This window comes from Anser cygnoides, chromosome 2 (assembly GCF_040182565.1).
Source record: "Anser cygnoides isolate HZ-2024a breed goose chromosome 2, Taihu_goose_T2T_genome, whole genome shotgun sequence".
NCBI classification, from domain to species: Eukaryota; Metazoa; Chordata; class Aves; order Anseriformes; family Anatidae; genus Anser; species Anser cygnoides.
The window spans coordinates 25,613,503-25,637,777 of NC_089874.1; the positions used below are offsets into that span (position 1 = coordinate 25,613,503).

Here is a 24,275-nt window from a genome sequence, read left to right on the forward strand (position 1 = left end):
CCAGGGCATGCTAAAAAACCACAAATTTCTACAGTACTGTATAGAAACCAACACCAAAGCCAATCTTTTGTAGAATTTGGACAGCCATTTGATAGGTATTTGCTAAAAGATCCACAGTGAAATAGATATTAATGGCAAAACCCACAGTACTTTTGAGGTTTTCAAAATTAAAGCTCCTGCTGCTGAAGACCTCATTTCAGACTTCTGTATATGTTTGTGAGTAGATATGCATTTTAAGATTTTTTTGAAGAAAAAGGGCTAAGGAAAAAAATATAGATATATCTTTGGGAAAAGGTGATATGTTAAAGACAGCTTACTTGTGAAGGTTGAACTCTATCAAAAAAAAACATCATGACCTGTACTGTGAATGCCAGTGAGAAAATACTCAAATATTTCTGAACTTTTTCTTTTTTTTTGGCTACTACTTGCATGTAGAATATGCAGGAAGATGTGAAATGGTATTAATTTTAGTTTCTGGGGCTGGATCAAGAACTTCTCAAGAACAACAAAAAATAATTTTTGGACAATGATTTCAACAACCTGATTCCATGCAATTCACTTCTAGCAAATAAGTGTATATGCAACGTCCAGACAGCCCTTGTATTTTGGGGCATTGACTTGTAAGCAGAGTACTTGCAGTTCTAGAAGGCTAGAATTGTCTTTATTTATTCACTGTGGATATGTTAAGGAACTTTTCTTTTTATCTGCAGACTTGCATGAGAAATCTGAAAGCTTTGCACTCAAGTTGAAACAGAACTGCTTTTTTTCTTTCCAGTTGTAACATTTTATGCTTCAGAATCTTTCTTCTAGCTCATAGCTTTTGCTTCTATAATTGTGAAATCACCTGATGAAAACATTAGGTAGCAAATACTGATTGATGAACACGTTGAACATTCTTTTTGGTTGGCTTTTGCCAATCTCAAGTGTTGTATTGCTGCCAAGCAGACCAGTCTGTGATACCTTCTTCTGTCTTCAGTTGTATATTCCTCCCCGTCCCCTTTTTCTCCAGTGGTGAACCTGTTTTGAGAAGTAATAGGGCTTAAAAGCAAAAAAAAAAAATCTTTAGCTTTCTGAGTGAATACAGTGTTTCAAATAGCAACTCTGCATGCTGTTATTGTTAGCACAAGGACTGTCATGTTATGTGAGACCAGTGGTTCTTCTCTTTCAGCATCCCGCTTCTGGTAGTGGTTAGCACAGACACTGCAGGCTCATGGGAGGTAATCTGTCCTGTAAGTCTTACTGGGACACTTTATAACCTGCATGAGTTTAAAACCTAAATGTGTGGAATGGTTTTCCTGTATTTGTTACAGATTTTTCTTGGAGAAAAACAAACAAACAAGCCACCCCCACTCCCTGAACAATTGTAAATGAGTAATATCATTGTCCAGTAAGGTATCCATTATCTTTGTTACCTTATTACCACAGGTAGTAGATGAATTCTGCTGTCTAATCATCCTGGGTAAAAACATGTTTTTATTCTGAACTTGCCCCATTGAACAAATCTCAGTATTTAAATGCTACTATTTTCGCATTGTTTGTTCACTACTGTATTTTTTTAAGGGTATTTTTTAAGCTCAGTCCTAGCCAGAGCTAAAGATACTTAAGACGATAATCGTTAGCTCGTTACAAAAGGGCTGCCTGCTGCTTTGCACACAGGTGCTGCTATTGCTTCAAACACCGTGGAGGAGACAGTTGCATCCCTTCTCTGGCAGAGCTGCGAGCAGCTGCCTCAGCTGTTCAGTAGTGTATCAGGCTGTGGTTTTTGGGGAAACAGGCTAGAGGGAGTCGTCATCCCAGGAATTAGCAGTGGGCTAACGTGTTACATGTGCAGCAAATTCCATGTTGTAGTTTCCCTGCCTTTAATTTTGAACAGTGTCCCATTTGGTAGACTTGCACATTATCAGAGACTTTCAAGGCTGGCTGCAGTGTCCTCTTTTTCAACGCTGTGTGCCAATTTAGTGTTCTGTATTAGTGAAACCTTAATATGTTTTAAATCGATAAAATCTGAATTTGTGTCTGGTGAAGAACTATTACGGATTTTGGCTTTCTGTTGACAGCAGAGGGACAGGATGTTCTGTGTGGAAAAAGTGAAGCAACAATTATATGATTTATTATTTTTCTTGTGAAGTGTAGGTTCGATTCGTAGTCATTCATATTATAGTTTTATTAGCCTCAAAGGTAATGTTACTGGGAGAACTTTGAAACAGTGTATAGAACTAACTTTTTTATTTGAAGCAACATGTAACGTTAAGATTTAATTTTCTTGATATAAATGATAATTGATTATGGAGAAGGATGCTTCTCATTTTTCCTCATGTCTTGTACAAGTCTTTTGTGATGAACATGTCCTTCATTTGACATGCCTTCAGCAACTCTACATATAAACAGGCTTATTCCATACGATAACTCCAGTTTAATGCAGTGGAAAGTGGTTAACTAACTGCTTTTAATACTATAAGATGTTAAATAAAGCGGAAGAATTATGCTGAGAATGCAGACAAGGGTGTTTAGCAATACTAAGAAGGCATTTGCATGGTTTTGATCAGTGTATTTGCCTGTTACCTCACAGTCATTGAAGGATAAAATCCTTTCAGAAAACTTTGTGAGCCAAGTAAGTGTTTATGCACGCTTAGATAGAGAATTGAGGCACAGAATGGGCTAAATGATTTGTCGGTAGTTGTATGGGACATATAACCTAGCTGGTACTAGAACCGAGGCTTCTTGTGGCCCTGGCAAGTACTGTCTTGGTGACCATCTTCGTTCCTGTTTCACGTTTCTCAGTTTCTCTCTCTGTTACCAGCTGTTCTGAAGTGTCAGCATACAGAAATAATTCTTTTTTGTAAGAGCTTGGTTCTCTCTTAAATAGAAGAAAAAATAACTTGCTTAGGTAATGAAGGATAAAACTACAAGGCTTTATGTTTCAGTTTAAGTGATCAGTTACAGAAGGGGAATGCATTTTAGTACTTAAAATTATTTCAGGAGGTTGCAGAATTTTGTTTCCAGATAATGCAGACATGTTTCTAGATCCCCTTGCAACGCCAGTTCTCTAGATGTAAACAAATGATTTACTTGTAAAATGATCTGAAGGATGGTAAGAATTATCAGGGCCTGTTTTGAGAATTTTAAAATCTTTTATCATCTGCTTAGCTATTGCAGTTCTGGACAACTGAAAAGGCCTTAGGGTGCTGCACGTCATTTTTTTTGTCTGTTTGTTTTTTATCTTGAGCTTTAGTGAGATATTTTATGTCTGTTTTCTGTAGTTCCCTAATGTATTTTTCTTGTGATACAGTTAACTTAGTTTCATAGCACTCTTTATCTTCAATGAATAATATCACTATCCTGTGTGCTTCTTTGGGTTGACTACTTAAACACTTGTGAAATGATTATTGCTAATAACCACAAGATACCATGTTAGCACTTTGATCTTTTATTGCAGACTGTGCATGTTAGAAATACAAGTTCACTGTTTACTAGTTGTGAATTACTTCTCTGAATTTTATATCATGCAGCATTTTTATGTCGTAAATAAGTTTTCTGGCTTACTAATAGCATTAGGTTGAGGAGGCTTAATCAAGTATTTTTACATGTAAAAAAAACAGTTTTTCAAAATGTTGTAGTTCTATTATGTTAAGAAAGTTAATATGTCAACTGTCATATCCATATGTCAATATGTAGTTAGCAGCTTGTAGTCAATATATCATTTCACTATCACTGGATTTTAATTCAATTGGAACACATTACTTATTAATGCATAATAAGTGGTTGTAATTTTCCAGGCTGATGTTTCAGCCAAGTTAGTTACACTATGACTCTTTGTCAAGCCTGGAACCAGGCCCTGTTTTGAAATCAACTGAGCTGCTTTAATTATAGCTTTAATTTGTCTGAAATGTTCATGAGGCAGAAATTTTGTCTGTGAATACTACTGATCACAACATTATTTTTTTTAGCCTGTTTCACATACTTCATGCTTTTTTTGATCTCAGCTACTTTTGCTTTGAGTTTATTTGTACGTGGGCTTCCTTTTTTTTTTTTTTTTTAATATACTGCTTTCATAGTGCAGTATGCGGCTTTAAAAACATGCATACTTTGGGACTGGGGGAGAAATTGCCATGCACTACTGAAAAATATATTTTCTAGTGTATTTTGGGTGATTGAGAGACTGGCATTACCTTAGTGTATCTCCCTGTTTTTTTCCCTCTGGAGAGTGATCCTATCCCTGCTGTTTTGTGAGGATTCCAGAACCAGCCTGCCTTTGTCATGTGTATCATCTTTGACTCCGTGGACAAAATGGCTTCAGACCAATGTACAAATTAAGGAAAAGTTGAAAGGAAAAGTATTGTAGTCTGTCTTCAGGTGAAAATGCGTTCTGGATCCTGGTGGATAGGATTAATGCTGTGTAGGAGTTCAGGAAAATGACTTATATCCAGAGAGCATCAGGGATTTGTTTTCCTTTAATGTTTTCTGGGTTAAGAAATTATCCTTGCGAAAAACTTTATCTCCTTATTTATAAACTGTCTAAAGCACCAAGAACAATTTAAAAAGAGATTGATGTTAAATATTACTCTTGAGTTGCAAATGTCAGGTTTCTTACAAAAAATAATCCCAGTTGTACGCATCTACTATGTATTTGTGGTTTCATAAACTATAAAAAGCACTTACTGTCTCTATTGATTGAATAGTATTTCTACACATACTCAAGCAATGATAACACGTGTCTACTGTTGGAACCATACACTGTGTTATATATACTGTAGCCTGTGTTGCTCATTTTTTTTCACACATCATTCGTTAGGTTTAACCTTTCATTCTTAAATTGAACAGAAATTTCTTGTAAGCTTTGAAATGCAATGGAACAACTGAAAAGAGGAACAGTTTCAAAAAATTAAGATTGTGTCTGAGTGTTTGAAGGCAGCAATTGTTATGTCTGTAACTATTTAAGCTTCTTATTTTTCAAATGTTGCAGTTAACATTAGATGCTGGCCCTCAGTCTAAGGAAGTACATCTCAAGGCACATACATATGGTTAATTTAGCTACACATTCACATTTTTCAGAGGATTGTTCTGGACTGTGTTGTGGGATCTGTGACAAATGATGCATGAGGCTTTCTTTCATCAAAGAGGAAACAATTGTTTCATTGATGACTGGACCTATATTTCAAGCATCAGGATCTTGTGCCTTTAACTAGATAAAAGATGCTGTGTGTTTCAAAACAAAACTGAGAACCAGCACATGCACAAACAAGCATGCTCAAAATACCCACTGGTCAAGTTCTATAAGAAAACGAGCAAGAAAAAGCTTTTGATGTAACCTCCACTGAGTTGTTCCACAGATACAGTTGAGTTATAGCATTAGAGTGTTTCTTAGAATAATACACTCCATTGTGGGGTGGGGTGTTTTTTTGTTTTTGTTTTTTTGTTTTTTGCCTGCAGGGTAAGGTATATCAAGTCAGGTTGCAGAAGCTTGTTTCTTGCTTCCTCTGTATTTTTTTTTTGTTTCATGCACATTGCAAAGCTTATATATAGAAAACAGAGGGATACATACAAAGTTACTCTTCTTGCTGTAAATACAGATAGAACTGCATAAAACTGAAGAAAGTATGTACTGAAAAAGAACTGTGATAAAAAAAAATAATAAATGCATGATTACTGTATAGGAGCCATGAGAAATAATTGTATTTTTGTAGCATTTGACTAATTATGTTTTTGAAGTGTTTGTACGTAGTCAAAATAGCATTGGTCTCTAACAGGCTCAGTGGTTGAAAGACTATCTAGTAGAAATGTCTTTTGGAGCATACTAAAATCAATTTTGCAAACAACTGCAATATTAAAAAAAAAAAAGTGTGATAGTATAAGCAAGTATTTTTGTAAAGCAGTAATTTAGTCCTTGCGTTAATAATTGAGAATGGTGTGGTGCCAGCTTTTGTTGCCACTGCTTGGATCAATGTTGACTCTTTTTTTTTTTTTTCCCAGATTGTGAAACAAATAATAAAAGCTCAGGTATCTGATGAGTATTTGATAAAGCAATAAGAAAGCCAAAAAAAAAAAAAATCAGCTGGGAGAAGTAGGATGATAAATATTTACTCTTAGCTAATATCTGAAGTTTGTTTAAAATACACTTGGTTTTGTGTAATTTGTCTGATACATTTTTAATGAATATTGTCAGCCACCTGTCAAATGTAAAGTTAGTTATTTGTATAAATACATGCATATAACAATATAAATGTTTTTGTTTGTTTTACAGTATGAATCGGATGAACAAGAAAAAAGTGCGTATCAGGAGTATGATAGTGACAGTGATGTTCCTGAGGAGTTGAAAAGAGACTATGTAGATGAGCAGACAGGAGATGCCCCTATGAAAAGGTCAGTAGACTCAGTCTCATTTACGTGCTTTTCATCTTAGTACTCTAGTTCATCTTCTGTTTAATCTCTACTTTACAACAGTGGAATAATGATCAAATAATCTTTACGCTGCCTGCACAGTTAGAAAGGCCTCAGCACATAGATTTCACGTATGGGGAAGAGCTATAAATTGTTCATCGTTACTGCAGAAAGAAACTTTGGAAAGCAAGTTTTTGAAGGAGGATAAAGGCTCTCTAAAGCACATAGTGGAAAACTGATTATCAAGCATTAGATGTTAACTGAAGGTTCTTCTACAACTGTTGTTGTGCATATGTGTAATTTCTTTTGTTTTAAACGGAATTGTGTGCAGACAAATGACTTGAGGCTTGGGCTTCTGCTTTTGCAGAACAGTCACCTTTTACAGATTTCAAACAAATAAAAAAAGAAACAAGCAAATATCTCTCTAGGGCACTGTAACGGATATTCGTTCAGCCTTTTTGAAGCAAGCTAACCTTATTTGTATGTAGCGACTTGCAGGAGGACTAGAAAGGTGCCACTTGGTTCAAAGGAGGGGAATGTTCTTTACAGAATCACTCTAGGATAAAATATTGTTAGCTTGGTTTCATCAGACATCACAAGCTACCTCATTTCAGGGAAGTTATGGAGGTATTGATAAAAATTACATAATGGTAAAAAAAAAAAAAAAAACCAGCCTGTCATAACTACACTGTCACTGTGTAGTTATGTACTGTGAAATTGTAATATTCTGAATTTTTGGAAGAGTATTATTTTGAGGTATAGCAGAGAGTTTCATCGTATGATAACATTAATGGTTTTTCAGCTTCATCTGCCTCAATTTTTTTTTCAATTTCTAGGTAGTCCTTTTTTAGCTATAGCTCACTAATCTGCTCCTGTTTTGTCACAGCCTGCATTATTTTCATTTTCTTTGCTTCATAAACAGTGAATCGGAGGCAGAGGTGTTAAAATGATTGCTGAGGCCAGACATAGACGTGCAGAACTCAAGTCTTGGACTATACCTTAGAAATTCCTTTCTCTAGCACTATTTTAAGTAAATTAGGCTAGGAATTTTAAATGTTTGAATCATAACTTGCTTACACTTTGGCATAAATAAAATGTTGCTCTGGAAGACATACTGTCCTGTTAAAAGAGGGAGAGAAGGTAGGGGAGTATTTTCTACTGAATTTTTATTTGCATGTCACTGAATATAGTAGGCAGTCATGTTTAGTATACTTTGTGTTTCTTTTTTTTTCTTTTTAAGTGTTTCTAGAGAAACTCTGAGGAGCAGAAAGAGATCGGATTATAACCTCAATAAAGTGAATGCACCTATCCTAACAAACACTACACTGAATGTAGTAAGGCTTGTTGGTACGTAGAACAACTGTCAGAATATATGTTATTATTTTAATGCAAACCTCTGGTTTCTAGCATGTATGTTAAATGAATTTTAAGACATTAAAAAAAAATAGTTGGACCCTATCTCGTCTTTTTGAATGTGCAGTGCTTTGGATGAGATCTTACTGGATTGTTTAACTGTTGTATTGCAGCTTCCTGCTCTCAAGTGGAATTTCTCATAGCTTCCTTATACAGGCAGTTCAGTCATTCTGTAATGAGCTTGTACAGCCAGCAGGTCCTTCACTTTGCCATTTGTTTTCCAAAGGATGAGCTTCTAGTTTAATGCAGAAAGATGCATGTTTTTAATTAATTGATCCCTAAATGCATGGCTTTACATTTTGTACTACTGAATTTCATCTGATTCTTATTGCAGCAGTCATCAAGGTCCTCCAGTTCCTCTTGTACATTATGCCAATGCTTTTCTGTTCTGGTACCACCTCTTTTTTTCTTCTTTTTTTTTTTTTTTCCATTATCACACTCTTATTTTTGTGCCAGAGTCATGCATGAGAATATTAAAGAAGAGGCCAGTTATTGGAAACTCCACTAGCAGTTTTTCCAGATACTTCCCTTTTCAACACTCTTCATTCTGCCTTCTCTTTTACTAAACGCTTTGACTAAATCCTAGATAGGTGAAATCTACTGTGTATAGAAAACCAAATAACTTGCCTAACAAGGATATATGTCTTAGTCTGGTATAGTTCACTTGTAGTGGACCCATGACTTGTTTTATCCTAATTTTACCTCCATTTGCCTCCTTCTGCTTGTGTCATTTCCATATTATCTTCAAAACTTGATCTAAAGCCCTGCATTCTACAAATTAAAGCAACAGATTGCTTGAATGACTATTTCCCTCTTCTTGAATATGTTTTTATTTTCTGTTTTTCATTCATACTGGTGCAACGTGTGCCTTGACCGCTTGTTGTATGTGCAGGTTATTACCCTGACTACCAGACTGCTGATTTCATGGCCATTTTCACGGTCCTGATTCCTTTGTTTCTTTAACTTGTCTGTGTTAAGGCTTTATCCAGCCCACTTTGTGTGTCTGCAAGTTGCCAGTTCAGTTCCATTAGTCATCCTATCCCCCTTCTCCTCCCTTTTCCCACTGTCAGTATCATTGTCCCCAGTGAAAACCTGGGCGAACTATTCATTCTTGCTTTAGGACACTGTCCTGCTTATCTGTATTGTGTCTGTGTGTGTGTTCCCTGCCTCATTTTGCTTTGCTTTTGTTAATCTTCTGTAATTAGAAAACTCCTGATTTTACCATCTTAAGTTTCAGCAAGACTTTTGATACTTCTAGCTCTTAATATAACTTTCTGAGTGAATTAGTTTGTTTCTTTTTTCCACTTGGCCTTGTCCTAGTCATTTTTTCTAGTTTCTTTACATTTTCTCATGTTTCTAATACACTGTGATGCCTCCTAACTTTTATATCTTTTTTTTGAGGAATACCTACCCTTTGATATCATAAACAAAACAGGTTGTTTTGTACCACTTTTCTGTTAGCGGTAAACTGCATATTGCACCTCTGCCACAGATGTTGACAGTGCGTCCATCCTTTGTGATGACTTTTGGTCTTAGTATATAAACATTTAATTCAGTACTTCCAGACTGTATCCCTGGAGGCATTAGACACATTTCTTTAACTAATGGTTAATGGTTACAGGAACAAGAAACAAGATACCACCATTTAGCCAGACTATCAGTTTTATTAGCATTTCTTCTCTTTTTGTCTCTTGAATCATCCCTGTAAAACAAAAAGGTAAGCGTGTTGTTGCTCACCTGATTTAGCCAGGCATCATGATGTGAAGTTGTAAGAGATCCAGGTTTGGTTCATTCCCCGAGATTGTCCCCAGCATGCAGGGATGCCATGGAACGTGCCCATCTTTTAACAATGGTTTCTGCTAATGCTGTGGAGGGTTTCGGTTTGTCTCACGCTGTCTCAGGATTTTGGCTAGGAAAATGCCATGGTACATAATCACTGTTCAGTTCCAAGGAGCGTAACTGAGATGAGTGTCTAGGATCCCTTCATTATCAATGGAGTACAGTTGGTAGCTCCAGAAGATGGTACTTGCCCTGGGTATCTTTGCTACACTATGACATGACATGCAGGCAGGTGTCTTCTGGGACTGCTTGACTTAGCCAGGAGTTGGACTCGATGATCCATGTGGGTCCCTTCCAACTCGGGATATTCTGTGACTTCTGTACAGGAGACATAAGCAACCAATGTGGGGTAAGGGTCTTATTTTTAGATTGCTTGACAAAGTGATATATGCAATTAAATACCCGTCATCTGATTCCTTAAAAAAAGCAGGGTTCTAATGAAGTACAGAGGACCCTATATGTCAGAAAGCCTGTACTCTCTTACTGTTTCAGTCCTTGAAAACAAGGTTGTAATTTCAGAGAAATTTGTTTTGGTGGCGATGCAAGTACTTAAGCAGCTTTTTTCTGTGCTACATGTTGTCACTGACACTCCTGCCTCCCGTATATTGCATCAGTATCACTTTTAATAGATCTAGATCAGCTTCCCCATGTTAGTTAAAGATAAATCATAAAGGAAACCAGGTTTACGACACAAAGTCTGGGTTGAGATTAAGAGGGGATTTTAAATTTCCCAAACAAGTAGAAGAACTTGTTGCATCACTTTTTAGGAATAGCTGATATGCAAGTAGTAGTACTTGCTGAGAGAGTATGACAGTACTCGTAATCATTTTTGAACTATTCATGAGTGCTGTATATGGAGGCTAGATGAATAAAACAAAGTGTGTCTTAGTATATTTAAAGAGCATAAATGAGTTACTATGTATAACTGAAGTGGGAACTTTTCTAACTCTTTAATTTGAATTTCAAGTGAATGGTTCAATTTATTTGGTTTTCCATAACCAGGTAGTTATTTCTCTGTTTGCTTCCAGCATAAAGGAACCATTAGATTAACTTTGAGTTATTTTTTTCCTATCAAACTCTTGCATGTTGACTTAAAACATAAAGGAAGAATGAATGTGTGTTAAATTTTTATGGAATATTTTGACCTAGGGTCTGTGCATCAACAGGAATATTTTATGAGTACATTTTATTTACCTTTTTGGTTGTAGTGATAATATTTAAATAGATTAGTCTGATAGAAAGTACTGTCTAGTTGCTTTCTTTAAGGACAAAAGAAGTGCTGGAAATACTTAAAAACAAAACAACAACAAAAAGAACTGGCAAATGTTCATCAGTTTTGGCCTTTATGAATTTTTTTTAGAAAGTGTAGCTACTTTGACTTGTTGAAACTCTTAAGTGGTATTTCTGGAAATTCATGGCACACGTTTGGGATATTAGTGTTGTTTGTAAATGTTCTCGTACATCCTTTTCACCCAAACTGTGAACTTTAGTGCAACTAGGTAACAACGTATAGATGTTAAAATTTGGCATCCTCTGAGAGAGAGAAACTGGGAGGAAATGTTCTTGGCACACTTGTTGTGTCAAGATGCTGAGTGACATAGTAATAGAGAAATGTTCTTGGCCACAGAAGAGTTTTATAGGGACAGTGCTTGGGCAGTGTATAGCCCTTTGGAAAAGCATACGACACTGCCCGAGAGACTACCTTGAACATTTATGCCAGTTGTACAGATATTTGGAAATCTAACTGTCCAGAATGTGACACATCACCCTTATATTGTGTATAGGTTGCAGGCAAGTTTGAAAAATGTGTTTAGCACGAAGTGGAAAAAATCAGTCCGTGGCAATACGGAATATTCCGATAACACACATGAAGGTGGCAGCTGCTTTGATAGGGTGTCATCCTTTCCAAACATCCATAAATTTCCACACAGAACTGTGCTGGAATTAGCTACATTTGTTTTTCCGTGTTGGAAGACAAGTGGAACTTTTTAGGTCTGCTTTTCAGTTTGGTCATAATACCGTAGGTCAAAACATTGATAATTAAGCGCAGAATTAACAAGTGGGGTAACCTGCAAAATATTAAATATTGCAACCCTTGTCAGATCTCCAAAAATAACAAAATATATTCTTGTGTGTGTTAGCAAACTGGGACGCAGATGTTCAAGCAGGGATTTTAAGCTAGATAGAAACGTGGGAAGTAGCAATATCGTTTTTTTGCTCGATTCTTACCATACTGCTGTGTCATGTATTTATCCACCATAGCTGTGTCGTGTATTTATCAAATGAATGTGATCTTTAATGATCACAAGTAATTGCTTAAAAAATTCATGTTACTCCCTCTGATACTAACAGCTGATTTGGTTTCTCTGTGTAAAAACATATTTTCTATACGAATTAGTAAGTTACTTTGCTGGGCACAGTGTTAACTTTGATTAAACGGTGTTGCAGACTACAGGAAAAAGAAATGATTCTGGCACCTTCATGCAGTTTTTTTTTTCCAACCTGTCACGTCAAAACATGTCTGGAATATGAAATTTTGTTAAATGATGTGCTATATCCTACATGCTGGGTGAACTGCATTTACTTTTTGGTTCAAAAGTTGCTGTCTGTTACTATAATAACCCAAAGCTTACTATAAATATACTCTATGCTTTTAAAATGTTAATTAGGCAAGTAGTATGTCGTTTCTGAGCTAGCTAGCTGGAAGTCCAGGGTCTCTGCAAAATCAGGGGTTTTCATTAAGTACACTTTTTTTACGAGTGAAAAGAGACGTGCCCTATGCTAGAAAACAAAATACCCATAGGCCCTGTGAATTAAACCTTTAGGGAAAAATCCTTTTCTGAGTCCAAGTCCTGTGATCTGTTTGATTCACCTAATGTATAGATGAAGGACCTGATATTTTAATTTTTTTTTTTAATTATTACTATTTTCAAAAGTCAAATGCACAACAAAAGAGAGCAGGAAGGAAGAGAAGGAATTATTCCTTTTCCTGGGTGTCCCTATTTTAGGACATTCAGTAACACATGCTAAAGTGGAAAATTAATCCAGTGAAAACAAGTAAACAAATAGTGGATTAATTTTCTTCAGGTCCTGGTTGGACTAGTCTTAAAAACTTTCCATTCCTTTGGATTTCTTTTTGCCTGTAATCCTCATGTTATGTCAGTCTATCCCTTTAGAAACATTTCAAATGATTTAACAAACATCTTAAAGTGATTTGGGTTTCCTACCCCAACTGTCTTTTTCTGACCCGATCTGATTCCACCTTGGTACAGAAGTTGTCTAGGCTCTTCTGAATCACAGAGTCCAAAGTTAGAGAGGTGGTTTTTTTCTGTGTGTGTTGGTTTTCTTTTCGGTTTTGTGGGGTTACCCTCTTAGGAACATCACAATCTGGAGCTTATATTTTCTTTATCTTTGGTGGTGGTAGAGCAGTCATTCAGCACTTTCTTGTAATGCCTGCAGTCGAAATCTCTCATTTTTTTGGAAACAATATCTTTAAGCAGTTCTTCATAGTGTTACGTTTCCTTTACTTTTCACAAAGGAAAGAAAGGCAAGCAGGAAATGATGTGTTGTTGATGTGAAGCACATTATTCCTAGAGTTGTTGGATGGGCGTATCATTTTTATACTGTAGATTTCTAATGCTTGAAAAATATCCATATGTGCATACATAAACACACACTAATGCATAAAATCTCCAGTGGCTCTGTATATCACTACAGATTACTTACCATTACTTACCATTTTGATATGGTTTAACATCCACATTTGGAGAAGTCTTGAGTCGCTTATGGTGTCTTAACCATAATATGTAGCTTTATTTTTAAATTTGCTAATCTCTAAAATATTGCTAAGTTGCTCTTAATCAATATTCAAAGCTAAATAATAAACTTTGTAAATTTTTGTTTGAGTTTGTCAATCTCACCACTATCTTTGTAGCACTCGTGCTGAGGAAACTGATCTTCTGTATTTAATTTTCAAGGTAAATATATGCAGATGATGAATATTCTCAAACCAATTGCGTTTGATGTGATCCACTTCATGTCCCAGCTCTTCGACTACTATCTGTATGCAGTTTATACGTTTTTTGGCCGAAATGACACGGTAGGTAGAAACCTAATTTGTTTCACAGTATTGGTATGTACATAGAATGAGAATATAGAGGAGATCTCTTTACTTGAGATGGTACCAAATATATGGTTTCCCAGAGAATTAGCGTTATCAGAATGGATCTGAATGCAGGAGTTAGAAAAGGCTGATTAGATCAGCAACAAGGGGAGTAAGTATAGGGAGCATCATTATCGCTAGGACATAAAGCCAATTGTGTTTTGAATACATTCTGTGCTCTTTTTTCCAGCAGTATTTTGAATAGAGAGTAAAGATGATGTGAAGTACCTGGAAGTAGTGGCAGAAAGTGGGGAGCAAAGGAGCAGGCTGCAGTAGCACGTGGTGGCTTGGAGCCTAGAAAGGATAAGGCGATTTGATTTTCCTATATGTATTTCTCTAGCTTAGATAATAGCTCAAGGAAGAGGAGAAGGGGTCCATGAAGGTTAAGTAGCAGCTCAGGTTTAAGAGGTTTGAAATACAATTTTTCAGATCTATTACTACTCTGTCAAGCTAATTGCAATAACAAAAACATTTTAGGTTTTTTTTTTGAGTGATCTTGTAGTTAAAATAAATGCTTTTTGGCAATGTCTTTACATAACACAGATCAACTTTCAACAGGATGGTCTTAAAGCATTTATGAAAAGCTGCATGTAAAAACAATTTTCTCCTCTCTTGGCCCCTAAATTACTTCACAAGCAATAATAGGGTTCCAAATTCATCATCATCTTTTGGCAAATTGCATTGGATTTTCAGACTCTCAACATATGGTTCTAAATGTTTTTGAGCTGTTCTCTTTGGCAGAACAAATACATTTGCAATTTGTGTTTAGAAGATGGGTGTGTTTTGTGTGTTTTGTTTTGTTTTTGTTAAGCTAATTGATTTCCATTGGCTTAATCAGCTGCTCTGGTATTCAGTGTTTTATACATATATATTTGCACCTTCTGTTTGTTTTGTGTTTTTAAAGCCCATACCAAGTTCCTTACTTTCTACTTCTATCAGAGAACAGCACAGTGCTAGGCAGGTAAACATTATAGCAGATGGGTGGTAAAATTGTGATGTTTTCGTAGCGTGCCTAATTTTTGTTTTGACAGATGATTTTGTGTGGGGAACATAATGCTTACAAAGGGTCTGTGAATGAGATAAACCCTCTTGTAATGCTGCTTAAATGTTCTCGCTTCCCATTGTGTTATAAACCCTTAAAAAGTAGAGATGCTCGATGGTATGTGATTTAGACCATTGTCAGTGTTTCTGTTCGAAATGTTATTTATTAAACATGCATCAAATGGGTTTCTTGAAAGTATGCTAGTATTACAACCTCCTTAAGTGGTTGAAATACTGTTCTTATGTTATATATGTGAGTTAGTACAGGAATGATCAATTGTACGTAGTTAGTTGCCAGTTCAGTGAAAATCAGGGATTTAAAATACATATGTTGACTTCTATGTCCGGTCATGATGCTAGGTCACTGCTCTTTCGAGGACTCTAGAATGATTAGCCTATGTAGTCAGTATTTGGCTTTCTTCACTGCTAAAAGTTGCACACCATTGTAACCAAAATTACTATTTCAAAACCTTTTTAATTCCTGGAGTCCACATTAAGGCTGTCTTTCCTACTTATCCCAAATTATGGAACAACCTAATTTGAAATTAAAATAAATTACATATATTTAATATCTAGTCATGAGAGTGTACAATATTGATGAACATGCCACAGAATAGTTTTCCTTAGCAGAATAAATTTAAGGTACTAATTTTTTTTGACAACACATTATAATAATTTGTAAATCCAATGGCAATTTTTGTAGAAAATGCTTAAACTTTTTTTTTTTGGTAAAGATAAAGAGTCACATTGAATTGGTGATGAGTGAAATTATTCGATAAATTCTCTAATGCTAAATTTACTAGGTCATTTGTGGCATTTGAATATCTACCACTTTGCATATAGAAATAGCAAAAGAGAAGAGTTATACTGATGAGTGACATATTCTGCTTAAAGTCATGAAGTTCTGGCCTTCAGGAGGAGATGCTGAACAATAATCTCTTTTTTCCCTCTTATTTATTTATTATTTTTTCCTTCTGTTCTTATACGTACAGATGTACAGCTTTTTTACGGAAATTTAAGATTTGTTTTTGCATTCCTTATTATTACTCCTATATGTTTCACAGTAACGTGAAATTACCATTTTTAGAAATAAATTTTATTATAAAGTAAGTACTTGAAAGTTATTGATAGCTGTTGAAAGTTAGTAATGGAAAGGTGGAGAGAAAGGAATAATGGCAGACTGTGTAGTCTGCATTATGATGGTGCAGAAACAACTCCCTTAAAATGAAATTTAATGGCTGAAACTTGCAGGTACACTTTAAAAATATATATATATATATGTATATGTATATAATTTTCACTGAATATATGGGAAAATTAGGACAGATGGACATCTAAGTCAGAAAGGTTAAATGTAGTAGATGGGGACCTAAATTATTCCTTTTTGTATTTAAAAGATGGAAGGAAGAGGACTCAAACACTTCTTTCCCTGATTTAGTGCATTGAAAGGAAGTCTAATACAGTAGACTTCATTGCTCTAAATGTTGTTCAGTAGATTGCTTTTTATGGTGTGAATCACATACCAGAACTGTACTGAAATACTTCCAGATTCTTGACTTAGATGTGTGTTGCGTAGTTATCCCATTTCCACTGCCTTTGGTTTGTTAGTTTGTTCTTGTTTCCTTGTAATTGCAAGTAGAAGATAAATAGCTACACTAATTACACATCAGATCAGCCCCTCAGCTGGTATAATTCATTGCATTTACCAGGGAATTAGTGTGTTGAATTATCCCAGCTGAACACCTGCCCCATAATGCTACTGAGCCGTGAACATGAAGATGGCACATTTGTCAGGTGGATCTTTAAAAACACTAGGTAATAACGACTGTTTTATAAAGATCAGTGGTATAGCTCTACACTTGCAAGTTAGATATTCAGTAAGGGTTTAGAAGAAATTTACAGTTTGAGAGAGAAGTCAAGGCCATTTGGCTTGGGTGCGGTGTGCATGCAAGTCTCAGTTTAGGCATGGTTGTGTGCCATTTCGGGCTGGTATCCCAGAGGAGGCAGTCTAGTGTCCTGTACTCACTTGAAGTGTTCAGCAGTAAAGGATATGTACTGATTGATTTGAATGGTAAGTTGTCATCTTCACGAAATATACTCAGGTCATCCTTTATAGCAGTGCAGTGTTGAGTGCAGTGACCTCTGTTGATCTTCTTCTCATTTTGTACAGTTATAGTTGCAGTTATGTACTAAAACTTTTATGTGTAAATTGTATCCAGTGTTTACGTACTGAAGTTTTGCTGTAACCCTGTAAAGCTTAAACTAAGGATTGTTCCTTTCCAAACTTAAATATTTCTTCCAGTTTGAATCAACAGGATTGGGCCTCAGTAGCAGCAGATTACGCACGACGCTGAATAGAATCCAGGAGAGCCTCATTGATCTGGTAAGTACCTGGATTTTGTTAATGCTTAGTGAGATAGAGGGTTGTGTCAGAAATTCAGGAATTGTATTTCACCATGGCTTACTGATTTTCTTTTTTCTCTTGTCTCATAATCAATGTCTGTAATGACAAAGACTGTTTGTTGGTATATCATGATGTAAGTATCATTACTGTGTGAAATCCCTTGTTCGTAACATGCAACAAAATCAGTTTAATAGCTTCTACTAGATGTAACAACAAAATGATACATTTAAATCTTATAATGCGTTACGGCTTATGTAATAAAAGGAGAGGGGCATTCCAATATTATCCTTACTATTTTTTTTTTAAAGTACAAGAGACAACTCATTTTTCTTAAGTGAAAGAATAGTAAAACACTAAGCCATCAAGAAACTCATTCACCTTATAAAATAATAGAATTAGTATGTTAAGCCCTTTGTTAAATCACTTCTGAATATCAGGGAATTTTCCCTGCCATATTTTACAAACTAGACCCTGTCAGTCACTTCGTGTTATTTGCAGAAATTGAAGAGTGAATATGATCCTTGCGTCACCCTGGTAGTAGATTGTTGTTCCCTCACATCCCATTACAAAGGGTAAACAGGTAGGTTTGGTAGATTCAACTGAGGAGCAGCGTTTATGGAGAAATATTGTGAAGAAACTACACAGAATTGGAATTGTCTACTCTTTTTTTTGACCTAAATATAAAACACTTGAAACACTATGTAGAAATTTCTAAAGAGTATCATAAATATGTTGTACGGTAATTAATTCCATGGATGCTGGAGGAAGAATTTATTTTCGAAGGCAAAAGTGAGAGACAAATGCTCTACTACGGCTTTTACAGGGATTTGGTATTCCACAGAATCATACTAAGGTGCCCTTTCAATTCCTTGAAGCATTCAGAACGGTTGAATCCTAAACCATTCTTTCTGAGAAACATTTTAAAGGGTTTTGGGGCCATTTCTTACAAAGTCAGTAGAGGGAGCATGAGAACTATTAACCCTAGGCCTCTATAATACAGAAAAAAAGCTAAACTCATCATGATATTCATCTCAGAAGCAATGTATTCAGAAAAGAAAAATCTAGGAAGATCTTGCAGATGAATCCATTAAAGGTTATGGAAAAATAGAAAGTTCTGGAATTAATTTTTTTAAACTTACTCTGTAGTCATTATTCCTGCAGTGCTTTGCATTGTTTTGATTCTTTTTTCCAGTCAATATAAAATATATATATATATATATATATTTCTAGGAGTAAATTGGGAAAAATAACCGGATTTCTTTTTCTTCCTCAGTCACTTAACAGTGCTGCTACAGGTAACAGTAGTGTCAGTTGGAATAAATAGCTGTGTTCTAGGTAAGATTTGAAAGGAGGAAGAAATCTTAGGTAACTGCTAACTTCAAGACATTCAATGAAGCTTATTAATATCTCATGAACACATGCTGGTTTTATGCTGTCAGTAGGAATTTTTTACCTTTTGATTTGTGAGGAAGGAAAGTTTTCAGGGTATTTTTATTGTTATCATCATTAAGAATTTGTGAACATGAAGACTAAACTTTACTAACTTTAAAATTAAATTTAAAAAAATAATAATTTAAAAAGACTAAACTTTACTGTCATAAAATGGCTATTTCTCATGACTGCATGGATTGGTCTGTGCTCCTCTCAGAATTCCTGTCTCTTTTCTTAGCTTGTTGTAAATTGCTTTCTGAAAATATTTTGCATGTTTGTGTTGTGGGATTCAGTCTCATGGCCTGTTAGGATTTTTTTTTTTTGGCATTGTTTCCTATTCATGATAACTTTATTAAGGACTATCATTTCTGCTACATTTTGGTTCCCAATGGCAGTGTCTTTCAATATTTTATTTTCATAAGGATGGTCCCAACAAGTGTTTATTCTGATTCTGTTACTAAGGCTTTGTCAGAACTTCATGTAGATCAAGATATTTCCTCACATCTCTTAGTGTTTGTGAAGGTTGAGTTCTATTGTCTACGTCAAGACTCTTTATTAATTTAGACTGGATCATTCCTAGCTTGGACTTCATCCTTTTTTTTTTTTTGGTAGAGATAGCAAGTGAATGAAGGTCTATTTATGTTTATTGACAAGAGAAGGAGGAAAAGTTGGAGGGTTTACAGGCCATTTCTTTTAAATAAAATGGTTGTGATAGGTTTCAGTATCCTTTTTGGGACTGAATTAATGCTATCTAGTTTATATCAGATACCTTCATAGGATACTGCTTTTATTATTGTTCAGCTGGATTTTACTCCTGCTTTGTGAAGGAAAGTGGAAAGCAAAGTGGAAGCGAGGTTCCGCTTCTGGCAAGGTAAAGGCAAGCTGCCTTCTCTTTTGTATCTTTGTAGAATCTTCATAGAATCATAAAATCCTAAAATGGTTTGGGTTGGAAGGGACCTTAAAGATCACCCAGCTCCAACCCCCTGCCATGGGCAGGAACACCTCCCACCAGACCAGGTTGCCCAAAGCCCCATCCAGCCTGGCCTTGAACACCTCCAGGGATGGGGCATCCACAGCTTCTCTGGGCAGCCTGTGCCAGCGCCTCACCACCCTCATTGTGGAGAATTTCTTCCTTCTATCTTCTTTCTAATCTAAAACTCCCCTCCTTGAGTTTAAAGTCATCAACCCTTGTCCTATCACTCCACCCCCTGATACAGAGTCCCTCCCCAGCTTTCCTGTAGGCCCCCTTTAGGTACTGGAAAGCTGCTTTAAGGTCTCCCTGGAGCCTTCTCTTCTCCAGGCTGAACAACCCCAACTCCCTCAGCCTGTCTTCATAGGAGAGGTGCTCCAGCTCTCTGATAATCCTCATGGCCCTTCTCTGGACTCTTCCTAACAGGTCAATGTCCTTCCTGTGCTGGGTGCCTCACAGCTGAATGCAGCACTCCAGGTGGGGTCTCACAAGAGCAGAGCAGAGGGGGAGAATCCCCTCCCTCTCCCTGCTGGCCACGTTGCTTTTGATGCAGCACAGGATACAGTTGGCTTTCTGGGCTGTCAGCATACATTGCAAATTCATGCTGAGCTTCTCATCAAACATCACCCCCAGGTCCTTCTCCTCACAGCTGCTCTCAATCCATTCTCTGCCCAGCCTGTGTTTGTGCTTGGGATTGCCTTGGTCCAGATCTTCAGTATGAAGAGTATGGAGGTTGATTGGAGGCATTCCCTACAGCTTTTTATGGAGCTGCTCTGTTCTAAGTTTTTACTTACCTATTATTACAGTGCAAGAAATCTGTATTCTTTTAATATATACTGTAGTTAGAGTATAGTCACCCTACTTGTGAAGGAAGTACTATCCCAGTTTTCATTTGGTCCACCGAGAAACAGTGAGATGGATTTCTGACTCATGATCTCTGAGCAAAAAGACTGCAGCAATTTAAAGCATTTCTTCTCCTCTTCCCTGTGTCCCTTCTTATGCATCACATACCCCTTGCTTCTGCTGGGGGGTCCTGTCCCCTGTAAGTACTCAACTATAGCTGAATCACTCTTCCTCTGTTTCACAGTGCAATACCTCACAGCGAAACCACTTTATACTGTACTTTATAAACTGCAGCAAGTCCACCTGCAGTTTAAATTCCTGTTTTAGACTGTGAACAGGAAAAAGATGAAATACAAACACGTGTTCAGCTATGCTCACTTTACCACAGGGCAATGATCTGACACCTCAGCCGTGATCCAGAACGTTCAATGTCCATATGCTGGTCCTGCACTGATAGAACTAATATTACAGTAATCCCACATTTTACAAACAATAACAAACAAACAAAACTCCTCCTTCTCCACTCAGAACTCTGCATTTCATTTGGAAGTGAATCTGTCCCTGCCCCTTTTACTTATGATACATGAATATGTTTTTAATCTTGAATGTTTTGTATAAGGTAGTCAAAACGACTATGATGGAAGGAGTCATATATGATGCTTCAGTCTAACAATCTTGGAGTTGTTTGCTTAGCTCTTTGCAGGATTGAGCAAGTATGTTCTTTGGGTGCTGCTGCTTTAAATGTACTAGCTGATTCAAAGCATTGTAAATACACCAGTGATGAGTTTTTGTCCAGCTATGGCTTACGTTAATCTCTGCACTGCTAATATTGACAGTGCTTTAATTATGGTGTGAAACTTCTTATGCCAAACAAATGAAATAGGTTTAGTGAAAAACAAACAAAAGGGGCCTTTTGAGCAGAACTGTATTTGTTTTGTTATAGTAAGTAATGTATAAGAGTGCTGGGATCTCACTGACGGAGTAACAAATTTGGTGTGTCAAAGCAAAACCAAGTAGCTTCCAGGAAATACTTGCTGGCAAACTCGAATAAAAAAAATGCAAGTTCTTTAAGTGTTTGTGTTAAACCGAATTAGGGTGCAGTTTCATTTTCTGAGAGGTAATGAAACAAACAAAATGGCTTTCAAAAATTTGTTTGGGTACGTTGTATTGAACTTCATATGTACATCTCAACTCCATATTCAGCCCTTTCTGTAACAAGTATAAGACAGCTTCAGTACAGATTACTGCTGTGCAACAGCAGAGATGATAATTTGGATTCTCCAGAAATAGCAGTCTATAGGTTGTTTCATTCATACCAGCAGGATGTATGAAAAGGGAAAAAGAAGAGCAATATATAATGGTAAGCTGCTGCTTTCTTTAGGCCAAATACATTGAAACAAGTGTCTGTTTCTGTGCAGCTTGTCTCTCCTCACTGTCAGTTCCCCAAGCAGGATGTGTAGAAAGATCTGCACACATTCTGTCCTTGCACTTGTCATTTCTACCAGAAATGTGTTTTTGCAATAGTCATGATGCATACTGATCATGTTAATTAATCCACTGAGACCAGTAAGCACCCAAGTCGGTACGTGGCATCGATCAGTTCATGATCTATAATTATTGGTGTTTTGGAAGGGAAACTGATGCCATATTTTATCTGTCTCTTAGCAACTTCTTTATCTTCACAAAATATTTCTTAGTCGTGGTACTGCCATTAGATAGATAGTATTTGTGAATATCCTCTGTATGCAAATAGCTGCCTTAACTGATACTGTGGCTTCCAAAAGGGAGATACTTGGGGTAGATGAACAGAATACTCATAGGTATTTCATTGCAAACTAGTAATGACATTGGTCCTCTGCACCTCAAACCGTTTTTAGCAGCTTGGACGACAACATCTTCCTAGTTGTCTTATGTTCTTAATGTAATTTTTGACTTGGCTTTCATCCAGTCTGTAAATACATTTTAGAGCTGCTTTGTCTATAGGAATTTTAAGTTCTGATTTTTCTGCTCATTCTGAATCACTTAATTTCTCACAAACTCCTTACTCAACTTGACATAATTACTTTTTCCTGCTCCGCCTTTAATTGGTGCAATATAACCACAATGGGCCTGTCAGGTTTTTCTGCCAGAATAACCTACACTTTGCTTTCTCCCTTTTAACGTGTTCATCTGTTGTATGCAGTACCTTCTCTCTTGGCTTTTCAAGTTCTATAGTGTATATTTTTCCTTGTCTCAATCCTGATGCTTGGAATGAGTTAGGTAATGTCTTAGAATCATAGAACCAGGCTGCTTTGTCGTACCACCTGTTGGCCACAGAATGTTTATCCTAGGGACATGGAAGGCTCTTAGTTAAGAAATCAGTGCTGCATCATGCCAATCTTCATCACCTGATTTGTGTTTTGTATCATTTTTCTTTTGTAGCACTTTCCATATTTTATAGAGTGTGTGTAAGCAGTAAGCATAGTATGACTAATAAATGTAAAGCCATAACTACTTTTTGGTTTTCATGTCCTGATCTGATATTGGCAAATAGGTAAGTATCAGGTGGTGTACATTTATACACCTGGTTAGACCGCTGTGGTAGCTCCGGAAATTTGTTCCTTCTGTGATTCCTTTTCTAGCTGTAACTGATATTTATACTTGTCAAATCTAGAGGTGTTTTTTCTGGTGCTGTGAATACTTCCATGCTCTTTACAAATGAGTGGTCTGCAGGATATAACTTGTGCTGGAATGGTAACTTAGCGTTGTTTAAAGAAACATAATATGTATTTTACCTAAGTTAGCCACAGATCACAGGAGTGGTTAAGCCCACACATGAATAATATTCCTTTGATTTGTCTCTTTGTTTGCTGTCATATTGAAGAAACTATATCCAGGGGTGAGAACTTAATCCCTCTATAGGCAGTTGGGCTAAAGCCTGTATGGGCATTAGTTTGTTCTATTTTTTTTTTTCCTTTTCTGAGACAGATATTGATCTGCATGATGTGATTTTTCACTTGTTTGAACACCATACTGTTGAAATAGAAAACATGGTTGTCACCTTGGATTCAGGCTTGATTTAAGTTATATCATAAAATTAGAAACGTTCCTTTATCAGATAAGAAGCCATCTGAAACTACTCACTTGCCGCCATTCTTGCTGTTTTACAGTCAATTGTGTTTTTTTCAGTTGTTTAATTCTTTATTTTAGGAGGTCTCTGGTGATCCCACAGGAACTCTCACAGCTGCTGAAGAGAGAAAGGAGAAGGTGCCAAGCCCACATCTCAGTCATCTAGTAGTTCTGACATCTGGCAACTCGCTGTATGGTTTGGCAGAAAGAGTGGTAGCCACGGAATCCTTGTAGGTTATTTACTGTACACTGTGTTTTGTGGTCACAGGAAGCTAAGGATCATTTAAGAGATTGTGATTACATGCCAAAACCTTCTTCAGAGGTCAAAAATTCCTACTTCTGAATGTGATTTTAATAATGAGCAACAGAGGTAATTTTTTAATTAAAGGTACCAGCACCTGATCATTTGATTTACCACCTGCAAGCACAAGCAATGAAATTTTACTGCAGCTGGTCCAGTAATTTGTGATATTACAAAGCCAAATCTTACAGGAAAAAATAATAATTTTAAAGAGACTAATGGGAGTATTTAATATATGTGCGTCATTTAAACCATAGCTATCAGTATTTGAGTACTTAATATAAGACTCAGAACTGCATAGTTCATATTGGCTTGGCTTTGTTTCTGATATTCTTGGCAACAGGTGGAAGTTTACCTGTGAAAAGGAGATTAAATGAGCGAGGAA

At 36.4% G+C, this 24,275-nt stretch overlaps 1 protein-coding gene across 2 annotated transcripts in view; it reads left to right on the forward strand.

Moving 5' to 3' along the window:
- The window catches only part of VPS50 (VPS50 subunit of EARP/GARPII complex), a 78,884-nt gene that overhangs the window by 44,513 nt on the left and 10,096 nt on the right, over positions 1-24,275 (forward strand). For both annotated transcript variants that reach the window (XM_013187007.3, XM_013187009.3), the window contains 5 exons: positions 6,242-6,360; positions 7,619-7,725; positions 13,608-13,729; positions 17,136-17,216; positions 23,671-23,819. In XM_013187007.3, the coding sequence (XP_013042461.2) occupies positions 6,242-6,360; positions 7,619-7,725; positions 13,608-13,729; positions 17,136-17,216; positions 23,671-23,819 (578 nt within the window). The remainder of the gene's footprint in view (positions 1-6,241; positions 6,361-7,618; positions 7,726-13,607; positions 13,730-17,135; positions 17,217-23,670; positions 23,820-24,275) is intronic.